Genomic DNA, 13,600 nt, shown 5'->3' with positions numbered 1-13,600 from the left:
AACATATCCTTACTACCATGGCGCAAGGCATCAGTGAAAGGTATAGCTTGTTTTGAAGAACTATGAGTTCATAATCCTACCTCATTGCTTGAAGGTACTTAAAACAACGAGTTCTCCTTCCTAGCTAACAGCACCAGCCCACCTAAGAACGAGCTTTGATACGGTTCTCAAGACCACCATATCTGAGATCAACCCTTGGTATATCCCCAAACGCCTTCAGACACCAAACTCCAAAGAACATACACAGCCTATGGCCCTTCATCCATGGGTTGGGACTCCCCAACAGTCACCATACCAACCACTCGCTCCAGATCCTCTACTTCGTGCTTACCTATTACTCGTCCGTCCCCTTGCCATTCGCCATCCCTAACCTCTCCCATTTCTCCAAGTTCAAGTCCTCGAACGTTTTCCAAATGTTTCCTCGTTTCCCTCTCGACAAATTCTAACCTCTCCCTTCGCCAGCTCTTCTCCTCCTCCCCTACCAAACCTCGATTCCCCTTACCATTGGCCAGCGCTTCTAATCTTGGTTTCAGGTTGGCCAACAACGCTTTCAGAGCCGGCAACTGGGAGAGCGTAAATGAAGTAGTCGTTGATACATCGCCTGTGAGATCCCCTTTATTCTGCAAAAACGCAAACGTGGGATAAGTCGATCCCGCCTCCGGTCCTCCCTCTGGCTGCACAGCTTGTTTTCCAAGTAGAGCCCTCAATGATGCACTCGTCGCCTCATTCCTTGCTGTCTCAGCCAGCAATAACGCGTGCAATTTCTGCGTTTCCCGTAATCTCTTCCGTAAGGTGGTGATCGACTCGACGGTAGGAGCATCTTCACTCTGCGAAAAGCTCAACCCCTCATAATGGCCCAGTCGCACCCAATCTCTAACCTCGGGAGGCACACTCAGTATATTCCTTAGAGAATAAACCTCTAATTTGTCGAAGTTCTTGTCTATCTTCGTTTCGAGCAATGTTTCGAGTTGGTGGACGCCCTTCTCGATCTCGCATTTTGCTTTCTCTTGGGCTGCGAGGACGGCTTCTTGGGATTCGCGAGATGTATGGTTTGAGGGCGTCCGGAACCCTATGTCGGCAGGATTGGCGGCGAGGAGGCCTTTTTCAACTGCCTCGGTGGCTCGGAATGCGAGGATGTTGATGCTATTTATTATGTCGTCAATTAAGGCCTGGTGGAGGCTTGATCAGCTTTTGAGCAGAGAGATATGCGCGGATTATTCGCACAAATATTTACTTACGGCTGGTCGATACGTTAGGTGCTCTGTCAAGAGCGTGACATCGGAACTCATGGTCGCGCTCGTGCAATGTTGTTGACGTGAAGCGGGGAGATGTGAACTCTTTGCGCAACGGAGGGGGTTCTGGCAAGTCGGACCATATACCGATTATATTCCAAGGTGGCCAAATACTGGTAATGGGCAATAAAGTGGTATTATCGGTCAAAAAATACTTCAATATGGAGTACTTCACCTATCGAACTTTGGTTATCCCATCCGAACTTTACTTCGTCAATAGAAGTAATTACGCGTTTAACCCGAGGTCGCCATGGCAGGGATCCCCGCTCGCTAAACGCGTGAACTACTTCTCCAGATTATATGAGTTGTCGATTCTATACTGAACAGTCAATAAAGTATATTATATTATATTACGCTATATATTTTAAGCCATAGAGAGACCTTAAAGCAGGTTTGATTATCCTAGAGATATCACCTTATCAGAAGCGAAAGGCCTTTGGTGGGAATCTTCGAAGGCTTTTATGGACGTCACCAACGCGTTGGATATTATTGTAGATAAGAAAATAGACAATGGGTTCGTATAGTAGGGTACCTATTACAGTATGACTATTTGACGCGATGACGAACCCGCTCTTGATAGCGGTGTGACCGATAACTATGTTGAATAGGTCCGCGATTCGATACCTTGCGGGGGACGATCAACGAAGACTCGACAACCATCTTTTCGTCTGGGCTTTATCAGCTGCTCTGCAATGAGCTTGCTTTGCCTTTGTGCTAGACCCTTACCATTCGCTTTCTATTCCTTAATTTGACCGCCCAAGGGAAGACGATGCAAGTCAAGTGCTGTACCCAAGCGGGCTCTAGTAGGTTACACCTGTCACCCAACGTATGAATGGAGAGCAAAGCTTTATGGATATAATATCATCATCGAGTATTCCGTTACTAAACCAAACGCCGTCCTATCTAAGATACTAATAACATAGGAGCGACTCTATTTAGCTAAGCTTCCATTTTCTAAAAAGAAATCTAAGTTTATTGTCAATATAATCGATACCAAACAGCTGTCCGTCCTCCTACTGTGGCCGTCTACCTGGACCTACCGAGGACGAAGCTATCTCTAGGTCTGAACGACAAAAACTGCGTTTGGGAGCTTAATCGCGGAACACAACTACCTTCGACCTGGAGCTGAAGCTGGATATGCCGTTGCCTCTGTGCTGCTTGCCTTTGCCCGGCCTACTGTTGCCCGGCCTGCTGTTGCCCTGCGTGCCCTTTCCCTGCTCATTCAGTGGCCCATTGCCATGGTTTTCAAGATTTTTCGATGCCATATTGACAGATTTTCCCTTCCGTGACTTGGAGTTTGATATCAGAAGTTTGCTAGGTTTGTCTATGTGACATTCGGGCACACCTTCCTGCCGGCCGAGTGGTTGATTCCTAGTGGAAGCTGGAGCTAAAGGCATGCTGGAAGTCGCTGAAGCTCCATTTTTTGGAATGTTGCGTCCCCGCCTTTCATCATGTAAATGTGATGGTTGTTGGTCAGTGACAGAGGTGATTGGACTATTCGGACTACCTCGTCCAGCCACCATATCTCGGAATTCTAGAATGGCTAGATACGGTTGAGGGTTCGTCGTTGACACTCCCCACTCCGAATACTTCTTAGACTTCCAAAACTTTGCAGGTACTGGCTGTTCCACGAATTTGGCTTCCATATATGTCTTGAAGTTTTCGAGCTCCCTGAGATGGCTGAGAAACCTTTTCCTGCTATCCAAGAAATTCGGATCGTGCTTTTGCACTTCAATTCCCCTCCAACCGTCCGCTAGACCGAGCTTCGGATCCATTCTCATTGCTTGGAACTTGCAGGCGATACTTGGCTGTCCTGGCGTGTCCTGGCCAAAAAGGCTATCCATTCTCGAGGCGTCTATCAGGAAAAGACATAACTCCGAATACCCAGCATTGGGGTTTGTCGAGGTGACAAAGATGATGTTTTGCTCTTGGTCGGTTAAGGTAGCTGATGGGTCTAAACCTGGCCAGATTGACTCAATTGCACTCTCGTCTGGCAGCTTCTGCTGGTCAAGCCTACTAGATTGCCGAATAATAGAAGATACAAGATCATGTCTACCAATCTTGTATATATCGCGAATCAGCGAAACAACCCCGCGAAGGTATGTGCGAGAGCCCGGCATAATGGCAGTGTGGAGTCGATATTTTGTACTGTCTGTGGTCTGTTCAGCCGATACCATCCTGGATTTACCTCGCCCGACACCGTCATTTGACTTTGTTTCCGTTTCGTCTATGAATAGTTTCGTGGAGACGTTTGTCCGAGAGATAGCTGCGATGAGGTTATCCTTAACAGCCATAGCCAAGTAAGCCTGAAAGGTCGAGTCAAATATATCGTCCTCTACCCATGGGATATCGGAGGGGCACCAAGGCTCTTTTCCTTTCAAGTTCGCATGTTGGAAAAGTTGATCCACGGCACCTGCTGAAACTGCTACATAGTAGAGCTCTCTCGTTTGTTCCCAGTCTGGCGATAGATAAGCTGATACAGTTGTCGTGACTAAAAACACTCCGTCCGGGCTATCCAAACTCATATTTTCGCGATTTTTGCCAGTCCACCGAAGTTCAAGTGTATCAAGTGCTTGACGGCTTACACGCCACATATCTCTTAAGTGTCTTAGGATGCTCTCTGCTGTTTTTTGGACTTTTTCTGGTGGCTTCATTGACGCCATCAGGACAGATAAGTTATCTTGGGTGATATGAAGGGCCACGAAGCGTGACCGGATGTAACTTGCGTCACGTAGAACACCGTAGGTAGAATCAAAACTTTTGAGAGGATCTTGGATGATAGCTCTGGACAGTTCGTCGGGGTTCGTGGGGCCCTCCTCCTCGTTGTCACCTGATCCCCGGGTTTGAGGATGTTCGGGCGAGAAAGATGAGCCCTCCAATGAAAGTATGTTGCTATCGTTCCCCAAACTTGGCCTATCATTTTCTGCGAGGTTACGCAATTCGCTAATGATCGCTTCTCGGTATGTATCTCTAGCCCAATCGAATATATAGTCCACGATCAACAAGAGCTGCAGTGCTCCACTGAATAAGGTAAGCCTCCCCTTCCAAAGGTCGACAATTCGCTAATTTTTGTAAGCAAGAGACTTTAAGCTCTACAGGGTCATACTCACGTAGTATTGAACGCCGTTTTTATGCTCGATGTGGGCCGCAGCCACTCGCCAGAGCGCTCCCTTGTTGGCTAGAAACCATACTAGGGGGCCACTCTCCCACTTACTGTCCTTCCTAGTAGCTCTCCTCAGATCTTCCTGCAACTTTAATAACTGGCGGATGGTAAATGCAGTTTGAGCCTCGATATCGCCAAAACCGTCCCTGCTTTTCTCTGACTTCGCTTCGAGAACAAGAAAGGGAAATACAATTGACTCGCCTCCGGGACGAAAGGGGGTGCTTCTGATGGATTCTACTGCCCTTTTGTCCTTGGTTTCGCACAATAGCCGCTTCAACCGACTCGTCTTCCGAAGGCCATAAATTCGGTCTGGCTTTTCCTTTTTCTGCATAGCAGCCTGCAAACCTTCTTCTTGAATAATGGTTTCTTCAGCACGGTCATCAAACAATTGGTTAATGCCTTCTTTAAACCTGTATTCTCAAGTCAATACAGGCTTCTTATAAAGTCGACTCACTCGTCTAATCCACCGCGTCCTCCCGGACACGAGCATGGCTTCCGTTTCTTTTGCCTCTCTTCCAACGATTTCGAGAATTTGTCCTTGGGATCTCGGGTGACCTCCAACTCAGAACGCCATAATCGCGCCCGACACCCGCGACAGGCCACTTCAATCGTTAACCTAGCCAATATCTCGTGCTCTAGGTTCAATCTCCAACCTGCCTCGTTTCTATTTGCTTCAAGGCATAATTGTGCTTTAGCCACAATTCGTTCTGCTCGACGCTTAGTTTGTGCCCTCCAGGGTTTATCGGAACCTCTGATAACGCTTTCATGATACTTGGCGATCTCTGTACGGCCGATTTTTTGAATATCGTTGAATGTTTTGGAGTGTGCAGATGGCCATCGCGCTTTGTCAGTGCGGCCGTCGAAAAAGATGTTATACTCACTGACCAAATCTCGGTGCGCTTGCTTTTTCTGAGCGGTCATGATATGGCTATTTCCAGAAGTGTATGACTGTAGGGTAAAAGAATGTGGATTTAGATGTACGTCGTCTCTAGATATAAGGGCACAAAAGCTCTTCCATGTCCTTACGAGGCCATACTAGGCCATACATCAAACGTAGTGAAACCCTATGAAACAAGAAATAGTGGCGAAGCCAAAGAAAACCTAACCGTTGTAGAGCTACGATTAGCTAGAAAAACGAATGTGGCCGCAAAAGGTTGATGTGTACGTGAGGCCGTTTAAGGCTGTGGTAGCACAAGTGTAGGTGTCTGTGCTGACACAACCCAAATAATAGTCGGTTCTTAACCGCCAAAGCCAGAATCATGTCCTCAACTACCTTAGCAATCTTTTCCGAAACCCATTCCAAGAATAATGGCTTTGAGGCTTCGAGTGAGCGGCTTGAGGGATTGCAGTTCTCCGGCGCCATTACATACATTCTTATCTTTTGCTCGCACGACGCCCAACGAGCAACAAGAAAATAAACAAACATGACGCCCACATCGAGCTTTTTCAAGCCCCGACCTACAGCAGACCCCATTTCATATTATTAATAGGCGTCAAACAGACTTTAATAGGCGATGAAGTGTTCTGTATTCTGCCACATGGAATTTACCGCGCACCCTCAATAGATGGGGCATTTGTGCGGCGTGGGCTTTCCCTTTCGAGATGCTATTTCTGGTGTTTACTTCTTAAGTGAGAAGCCAAACCACGCTGGAACGCGCTTGAAGCGATGGACTTTCTTTCCAAGATTCGTAGATTCATTGATACATGCGCCGGGCCGGTCCTCCGTACTATGACGTTGATCCTCGTTGAGGTGGGAAGGGTAGCGGAGGTCTCCTAGAGGTGGGATTACATTTCTCACGGCGTGATCAGTACCGGCAGCCTGTTGGTGATGCCGAATCCGCCCAGCGGCGGCCTGCATGATGAGGTGCCATTGTCCTGTATTTATAGTGGCTTGTCAACTTGGCTTCTCTGTTTCGGCTGCATTGTTTGATGACCTTGGGGTCACGAGCTACTCCCCCTGACTCTGGGGCAGTAAACCACGAATGAGCAGCACGCCTATACCTGGTCTTTTTATTTTTTTGTATTAAAATGTCCTAGGAATACCGTCAAACATTCCATTTTCTTAACCAGAAGAGGCTCTTTCGTCTACCCCGCGAAAGCCGATACGGCTAAATAGGCAGTTTTTCACCTGTATATATACCTGGCAGATAGCAACGCTTGGCGGTCTATCAAAAGAACGCGAATTCCTTCAAAAGGTTTGTGAAATATTTTATCCCTATTCATTGCCTGAAAAGAGTCTAACAAAATGCGTCGCCAGATTTTGGTTAGCTTCTTCGCAGCATCAGCAGTCCTGGTGTCTGGCCAAGGGTTCAGCGGGGACTGGGATGCGGCTTATGGCAAAGCCCAAACCGCTCTGTCGAAACTATCTCAAACTGACAAAATTGCAATTGTCACTGGCGTTGGATGGGGAAAGGGGCCTTGTTCAGGAAATAGCGGCGCGGCAAACTCAATAGGCTACCGAACGTTATGTCTTCAGGATGGGCCCCTTGGTGTGCGAACCGTATCCAGCATAACGGTATTCCCAGCAGGAGTACATGCCGCCTCGACTTGGGACCGCGCCCTAATGCGTGATCGCGGCCATGGTATTGGGAGTCAGACCAAAGCTCTGGGTATCAATGTCATCCTTGGACCAGTCGCCGGACCCCTTGGCCAGTTTGCTCAAGGCGGCCGCAACTGGGAGGGCTTTGGTAACGATCCTTACCTTTGCGGTGTAGCTACAGAACAGACAATCGGCGGAATTCAAGAGGCTGGCGCCCAGGCGTGTGTTAAGCACTACATCGGCAACGAGCAGGAGAAGAACCGACACGATATGAATTCAGTTATCGACGACCGGACCCTTCATGAGCTGTACCTCTGGCCTTTTGCGGAAGCTGTGCGTGCGAACGTTGCCTCTGTCATGTGCTCTTACAATAAGATAAGTGGGACATGGGTGTGCGAGAATGGACGCATGATGGATGATATTCTCAAGAAAGAGCTCGGCTTTAAGGGATACGTCGTGACAGATTGGGATGCGCAGCATAGTACTGCGGCATCGGCAAATACGGGGCTAGATATGACCATGCCAGGTAAGATAACTGTTCGAAGCTTCACAAGATAATGCCTATTGAGTGTCGCTCGCTTCCTCGGGAAGTTAAAGACTATGTCTATAGAGCCTCCAACCCCTTATTTAGATAAAACTATATGCTTGGCTTTCGGCGCTGACTATTCCAGGGTCCGATTACAACGGTAACACCTATTACTGGGGCAATAAATTACAGTCGGCCGTCCAAAGTGGCCAAGTTGCCTCGAGTCGCCTTGACGACATGGTGAAGCGGATTCTTGCAAGTTGGTATCTGTTGAAGCAGGATTCAAACTACCCCAACATTGCAATTGACCACCGGTCCAATAACGGTGGGCCAAATGTGCAGGGTAACAATGCCACTATCGCGAGGGCTGTAGCTCGAGACGGAATTGTGTTACTAAAGAACTCGGACAATGTCCTTCCTCTCCAAAAGCCCAAGAGCATTGCAATTATTGGCTCCGGCGCAGTTGCCAATCCAAAAGGAATAAATTCCTGTCAGGATAACGGTTGCAATCAGGGAACTCTGGTAATGGGATGGGGCTCAGGAACAGCAACTTTACCGGTAAGTGGACAGAAGGCTAGACCGTCAAGTCAATGCCGTTCTACCTTTCTCATCCGAAACATATACTTAGGTGTTCTAATTTTTGGGCTTCTTAGTACCTGAGTGCTCCAGCTGACGCCATCACGTCTCGTGCCAAACAAGATGGCACATCTGTCACAACTGCAGCCACCGACACCGCAAATCAAGGTGCCTCAGCTGCTCAAAATGCAGATGTTGCCATCGTCTTCATCACTGCAGATGGTGGTGAGGAATATATCACCGTCGAAGGAAATGAAGGTGATCGCAATGACCTCAACGCATGGCATAACGGCGCCGACCTAGTCAAAGCGGTCGCAAACGTAAACAAGAACACGATCGTGGTAGTAAATACCGTTGGGCCAGTCTTGCTAGAAAGCTTTGCAGATCTCCCCAATGTCAAAGCGATTGTATGGGCTGGGCTCCCTGGCCAAGAGGCAGGAAATGCGTTGGTCGATATCATCTATGGGGCTACCAGCCCAAGCGGAAAGCTACCCTACAGTATCGCGAAAGCTGCAAAGGATTATGGAACCACCATTCAAGCGATGACCGACAATTTCAGTGAGGGCCTGTATATCGATTATCGTTACATGGACAAGAACAGCATTTCGCCTAGATATGAATTTGGATTCGGACTATGTAAATTTTCCACCTTGAGCTCCATGTTTTGGCTTCACTAATCCTTTCAACAGCCTATAGCACCTTCAACTATTCCTCTATCTCGATCTCCGGAACTCCAACCTCTGGCCCCGAGTCCGGCCCTACAGTACCGGGTGGAGCCGCTTCCCTCTTTGAAGTTGTGGCGACGGTAACAGCCACGATCACGAATTCTGGCTCTGTCACTGCTGCAGAGGTTGCCCAGCTGTATTTGGGCTTACCTTCATCGGCTCCTGCGACTCCAGTGAGACAGCTGCGCGGCTTCGATAAGGTTAGCATTAAGGCTGGAGAAAGCGCAACTGTGAAATTTGAGCTGAGAAGAAGGGATCTCTCGTACTGGGACTCGAGCGCTAAAAAGTGGGTGCTACCAAAGGGAACATTTACAATCGATGTTGGGGCTAGCTCGAGGGATTTGAGATTGAGCGGGAAGCTAGAGGCTTCTTAGATGCTGGGGTGAGAAGATCGAAGGATACCGGAAGTAGCTTGTACATAGTGGTGGTCACTGGGCTGTACATAGTGGTCTGTACATAGGAAGAAACTAAAGGCGAGAGAAAGTACATAGTATTGGTTGGGTATAACAGTATTCAGATACGAGTCCGAACGTGAAGTTTCTCAAGGGTATTATCTGGTTTTGACAAATGTGGTTTTTGTACCCCTTCGATGTATTGATGTCACTACAATGCCTAGATTTCAAAAATCATTCCATTTAGGTTGAGTTGATTATTTTCACGTACCTACTTAGGTGTAAAATGGCTGGATATTTCTAGACTCTTGTTTAAGCTGGAGGAGAAGACAACCGGTCGGCCGATTGCGCCCCTACCTAATCGGGTCACCTGTATATGTGGTTCCTCCCCAGCATTGACCTTTGATCTTCACACCTCTCCTCATCTCCAACTCAACACCACGCCTTCATCGTTGCACCGCTATCAACGTAACATCGGTTAGAACCAACATGAGCAATCCCATCGCTCCACAGGTCCACAGATACAAAACAAACCTCGAAACAACCCCCCTTTCTCCCGCATAACCCCCTCTCAGGACCCAGCTCCTGGCATCTCCCAGTACCACGGAAATACCCCATGGCGCTCGCTTCGACTTATAACACTCAAGCCCCTGTCCCGGTCTCAGATTTTGCTGCTCGTCATCCAGCTAGCACGCAATTCACACGGAGCACCGCCTGAACAGGCATGCATGCATTCACAGCCCCCTATTCTCATACCAGGAACCAACAGGGTTCGGAAAGGCCCATCGGGTTGATCAGCGATTAAACGATGGGGAGGCTCTGTTTAATTCCCCGGTTCAGGCACCGTTTGTCCTTGGGCATGGTTTTGGCTTGGTGTGAAATGCAGGAACCCGCAGCTGGCAAGTATGCATGCGTCCAGGAGAACCCAAGCGAGGTAGCTGGGAATGTGGTGAGGTTGCAAAAGTATTGCACTTAGCTGTTCTAACTTCGTGAAAGCTCTACCGCAACAGTGCTTGTGTATGATATGATGTGGAGTATAATCCGATGCTCCCCGACACATCATCCAGGGCGAAGAAAGAGCTTCCTAGCAGAGGAGGGTTCGGACTCAATGTCCGCTTGCATCATTTTCCTTTCCCTACATTCCGAGTCCAGCTGTTGTCAAATTGATTTTTTCAATCTTGGAAAACTCCCAGCCGAACAGTTTCAGCCCTGCACATGAACCGGAGCTCTATGTTTGATGTGCGAACCCCATCGCGCGCAGTCAATATATCCCGTGCACGTTTCAAGATCGAGGATCAACTGATAAGAGTGTTGGTCGTCCGCCCCCTGAGCCTCTAACCGAGCTCGAGATCCTTGGCGTAAGCAACGACCACACCTCCCTTTGTCTTGCGACAATAGTTGTACTGTGGAGACGGTTCAGTCTGGTATACGGACGGAAGGAAAGAGGGAGGGTGTTGTGCTGGGGAAATTATATGCTGAAAGGTTATTTGCAAGTTTTAATGTCAGATCGTTGTTGTATTCGAGGCTGCTGCCCAGTCACACGAGACATTACGGGAGTACACTCATGCGAACCAGCCAGTAATTGCGTATGGTGAAAAGTTTGTGTATTAATTGTTTTGGGGTATCCCTGGGGTCACTTGGACCACCCAACAGTTTTGCTCCTAAGTCATTCATTGCCCATGAGACAATTGTCCTCCTATGATCCCAGACATCCGAAAATCATTTTTTATACATGATTAAGCCCTAAACGCCAAACAAAATGCGAAGGCGCCAAGGCATATGATATGAAGGGGATTTTCCAGCTCGTGACATCCCATATCCGTTTTCCTTTATGATGATTGGAAGAACCAGTATCTGTTTGAGGATTAGTTTCTGTGTGACAGCAAGTGGAGGAGGTAAGTGACATACTCAGCAGCATATTGCACTTCGAACGTTGCGGGCATGCCAACGCAGGCCGCTGGCGGTTTCCCACCCGCAGTGTTGACTCTGAAAACTTCCTGGACATTCCCTGCTCCGTCCCGTGTGGGCAATCTGAGCCAGGCAACGGCACCGAAGCCCTTATTGTTTTGGCCGACAACTGCGTCTTTGGGAGCCGCTGTTGAATTGCCACCTTTGCAAGGAACAAGACCTAATTGTCTGGCTTGGGTGTTGAGGTCGAAGAGGGGCGTGGTGGCATTGGAGAAGAAGTGGTGTCCACTGACAGCAAGGTCGGAAAGGGTGAGAGTCTCCTGGTCGGGCGAAGTGAGGTTGAACTCCAGGGCGAGACTGGGGAGGAGAGAAAGGAGGTCGGGGTAGGTGGAAGCCACGCAGCTTGCGTTGAAAAGTGTTGCTACCGCACCAGCGGCGACAGGTATCGCGGTTGCATTTGTGGTGTCACATGTGTAATTCTGGGTCCCTCGTCCGATAGCGACATGCTTCACCGTATTGCCCGGTTCAGGTGCTGGGAGGGTTGAGGAAGCTATATCACATATTCATGAGCTTCAAGTCGGAGTGTGAGTAGGCAGGCTGAGAATACTTACACGTCACAGGTAGAACCGCCCGACTCAGGTCACACACCGGTGCCTGTGCCATCTTCTTCCCCTCTTGTACCTTTGCACTGAGCATCTGGAAATAGTCGGACAGGACCTTCATCTCCACCGGCCGCTCAACGGCACTCATCGAGAAGGTTGGAGCGGAAAGGGCAACGGCGCACAGCGCGGAGACCACCCATAATTCGGAGAGCATCTTGAAGATCGGGGATGTGTATATGTTTGATTATAAGAGGAGGAGGCGAGGCGAGGCGAGGCGAGGCGAAGAGAAGAGAAGAGAGACCGAAGAAAGAAAAACGACGATTATGATATGAAGGAAACACCACGCAGACCAGGCGGAATAGGAGAGAGGCGTCGACTTGATATAGATGAGAAGTAATAAGATTGACCGATGAGATGATCAGGGGGGGGGGGAAGGTAGGGACTCGGGAGGGGTTATCGGGGGTGCACTGATGGTTGGTATGAGGTTTCGCTTTTCTTACCTTTGTGGGGGGTTTGCCAAAGCTTCTTATACAACGATGGATGCAGCGCATTCTAATCGTGTATGACGGAGGGGACGTACACTTAGGTAGGCCAGGAGGTTGACCCGCGCTGGAAATATCCATGGCGGCAACCGGGGATCTAAAATGGGAGGCCGGGGGGGGGGCTTGCTTGAAGCGCTGATGATTTACCTGGTATTGTATTGGCGTACTGGCGTAATGAGAGTAATTGGCGGATGTATTGGCCGTGGTCGGGCGGTTGGTTGGCGGACGATGAACGGTGACTGGCGAGGTTAAGCGTGGCCGCATGGCGCCTGACGGGGGGGGGGAGCCGGGAGGGTTATTAGTCAGGGTCAGGACAGGAGTGCTAGGCGAGATGGGCAACATCATTGGCTGTGGTCTTTCTGGGCTTCCCTCCTCTGCCCTCCCACACTGACACCGGTCACTACAGAGTAACCTACCGACCAGCCACACCCAAACCCAACCCCAAACCCCCCCAGCCCAGCCATCTCTTCCTCGACGATCGATACAATCGATCCCAGAGCTCACGAGTGGCCGCGATGGTCAAAATAAACGCTCTGGCCGCGACGAGGCGGCCTCACGCCCCGCCCCTCCAGTACCAAGGTACCACTGGAAAAGTACGGAGCATGCCGCACGAAATACAACTCCGCGGTACATGGGGAACCATCCAGCGGCCAGAAACCGCTCCCGTCGGAAGTTCTGCAGCTGCCGCTCCATCAAACCCCAACGCCGTCCCGAGGGGGAACAAAAAATAATTGTTTGTGTTGTGTTCAACCCAATCTGAACCCACACGAGGCATTGTCTCCTCCAGGCTGGTTCCCTCGGATAGGGGGGATATGTTAGTTTTCAGTTCAGAGTTCAAACAATTGCAACATGCAGCAGGAGAACTCGGCGGGAAAAGTACGAGTATGGTGATGTGATGAGGTGGGGAGTCGGTGTCTGACAAGCAGACACAAGCAGACAGACTCCTTCCCCACTCGGTCTGCTTATTTTCCCATGTGGCATCGTACAGAATTAGAGTCGCGGTTCTGCGCGGTATACGTACGGCGTGCGTTGCGTGCGGTCCACCACCGAGCAGCCAACATCTATCTGTGGAGGGTGCGTGGTAGTCGTACTGGATGCCCGTCAGTGCTTACAACGATAACAACAACTACTTTTCGGCTTTCCGGCTACCTCAGAGGAGCACAAACATGGATTGCCCATCCGGAGATGTTGAATCCATCATTTTACCCCGCCATCAAAACAGCGTCAGGCAGGCAGGGACCAGGGCAACATATCAAACCCCGTCATCATCCAGCATGGGCGTCACGACGGCCCATTACCCCATATATCGTCCTCCGCCAATATCATCGAGCAACT

The 13,600-nt window shown here is 49.5% G+C and overlaps 5 protein-coding genes across 5 annotated transcripts; 1 reads left to right on the top strand and 4 right to left on the bottom strand.

Annotated features, from left to right (window-relative positions):
* Nucleotides 1-248: 248 nt before the first annotated feature.
* On the bottom strand, nt 249-1,289 carry BP5553_00377 (Uncharacterized protein; the record flags this gene model as incomplete). Its single annotated transcript, XM_032009000.1, has 2 exons — nt 249-1,169; nt 1,239-1,289. The coding sequence occupies 2 exons, from the start codon at nt 1,287-1,289 to the stop codon at nt 249-251; spliced, it is 972 nt and encodes a 323-aa protein (XP_031873054.1).
* A 1,094-nt stretch (nt 1,290-2,383) lies between these two features.
* On the bottom strand, nt 2,384-5,376 carry BP5553_00376 (uncharacterized protein; the record flags this gene model as incomplete). The annotated part of the gene is made up of 3 exons (XM_032008999.1): nt 2,384-4,354; nt 4,403-4,865; nt 4,910-5,376. The coding sequence occupies 3 exons, from the start codon at nt 5,374-5,376 to the stop codon at nt 2,384-2,386; spliced, it is 2,901 nt and encodes a 966-aa protein (XP_031873053.1).
* Nucleotides 5,377-6,073: 697 nt separating this feature from the next.
* Nucleotides 6,074-6,313, bottom strand: BP5553_00375 (uncharacterized protein; the record flags this gene model as incomplete). Its single annotated transcript, XM_032008998.1, has 1 exon — nt 6,074-6,313. The coding sequence occupies one exon, from the start codon at nt 6,311-6,313 to the stop codon at nt 6,074-6,076; it is 240 nt and encodes a 79-aa protein (XP_031873052.1).
* Nucleotides 6,314-6,700: 387 nt separating this feature from the next.
* On the top strand, nt 6,701-9,195 carry BP5553_00374 ((Trans)glycosidase; the record flags this gene model as incomplete). The annotated part of the gene is made up of 4 exons (XM_032008997.1): nt 6,701-7,520; nt 7,666-8,078; nt 8,174-8,732; nt 8,786-9,195. The coding sequence occupies 4 exons, from the start codon at nt 6,701-6,703 to the stop codon at nt 9,193-9,195; spliced, it is 2,202 nt and encodes a 733-aa protein (XP_031873051.1).
* A 1,847-nt stretch (nt 9,196-11,042) lies between these two features.
* Nucleotides 11,043-11,937, bottom strand: BP5553_00373 (Uncharacterized protein; the record flags this gene model as incomplete). Its single annotated transcript, XM_032008996.1, has 3 exons — nt 11,043-11,067; nt 11,122-11,671; nt 11,733-11,937. 3 exons carry the CDS (start codon nt 11,935-11,937, stop codon nt 11,043-11,045), a joined length of 780 nt encoding a protein of 259 aa, XP_031873050.1.
* Between the last annotated feature and the right edge of the window lie 1,663 nt (nt 11,938-13,600).

Source organism: Venustampulla echinocandica, assembly GCF_003357145.1.
Source record: "Venustampulla echinocandica strain BP 5553 chromosome Unknown scaffold_0, whole genome shotgun sequence".
Lineage (NCBI taxonomy): Eukaryota > Fungi > Ascomycota > Leotiomycetes > Helotiales > Pleuroascaceae > Venustampulla > Venustampulla echinocandica.
The sequence above is the reverse complement of the archived record's forward strand: the minus strand, read 5'-3'. Positions and strand labels throughout refer to the sequence as shown.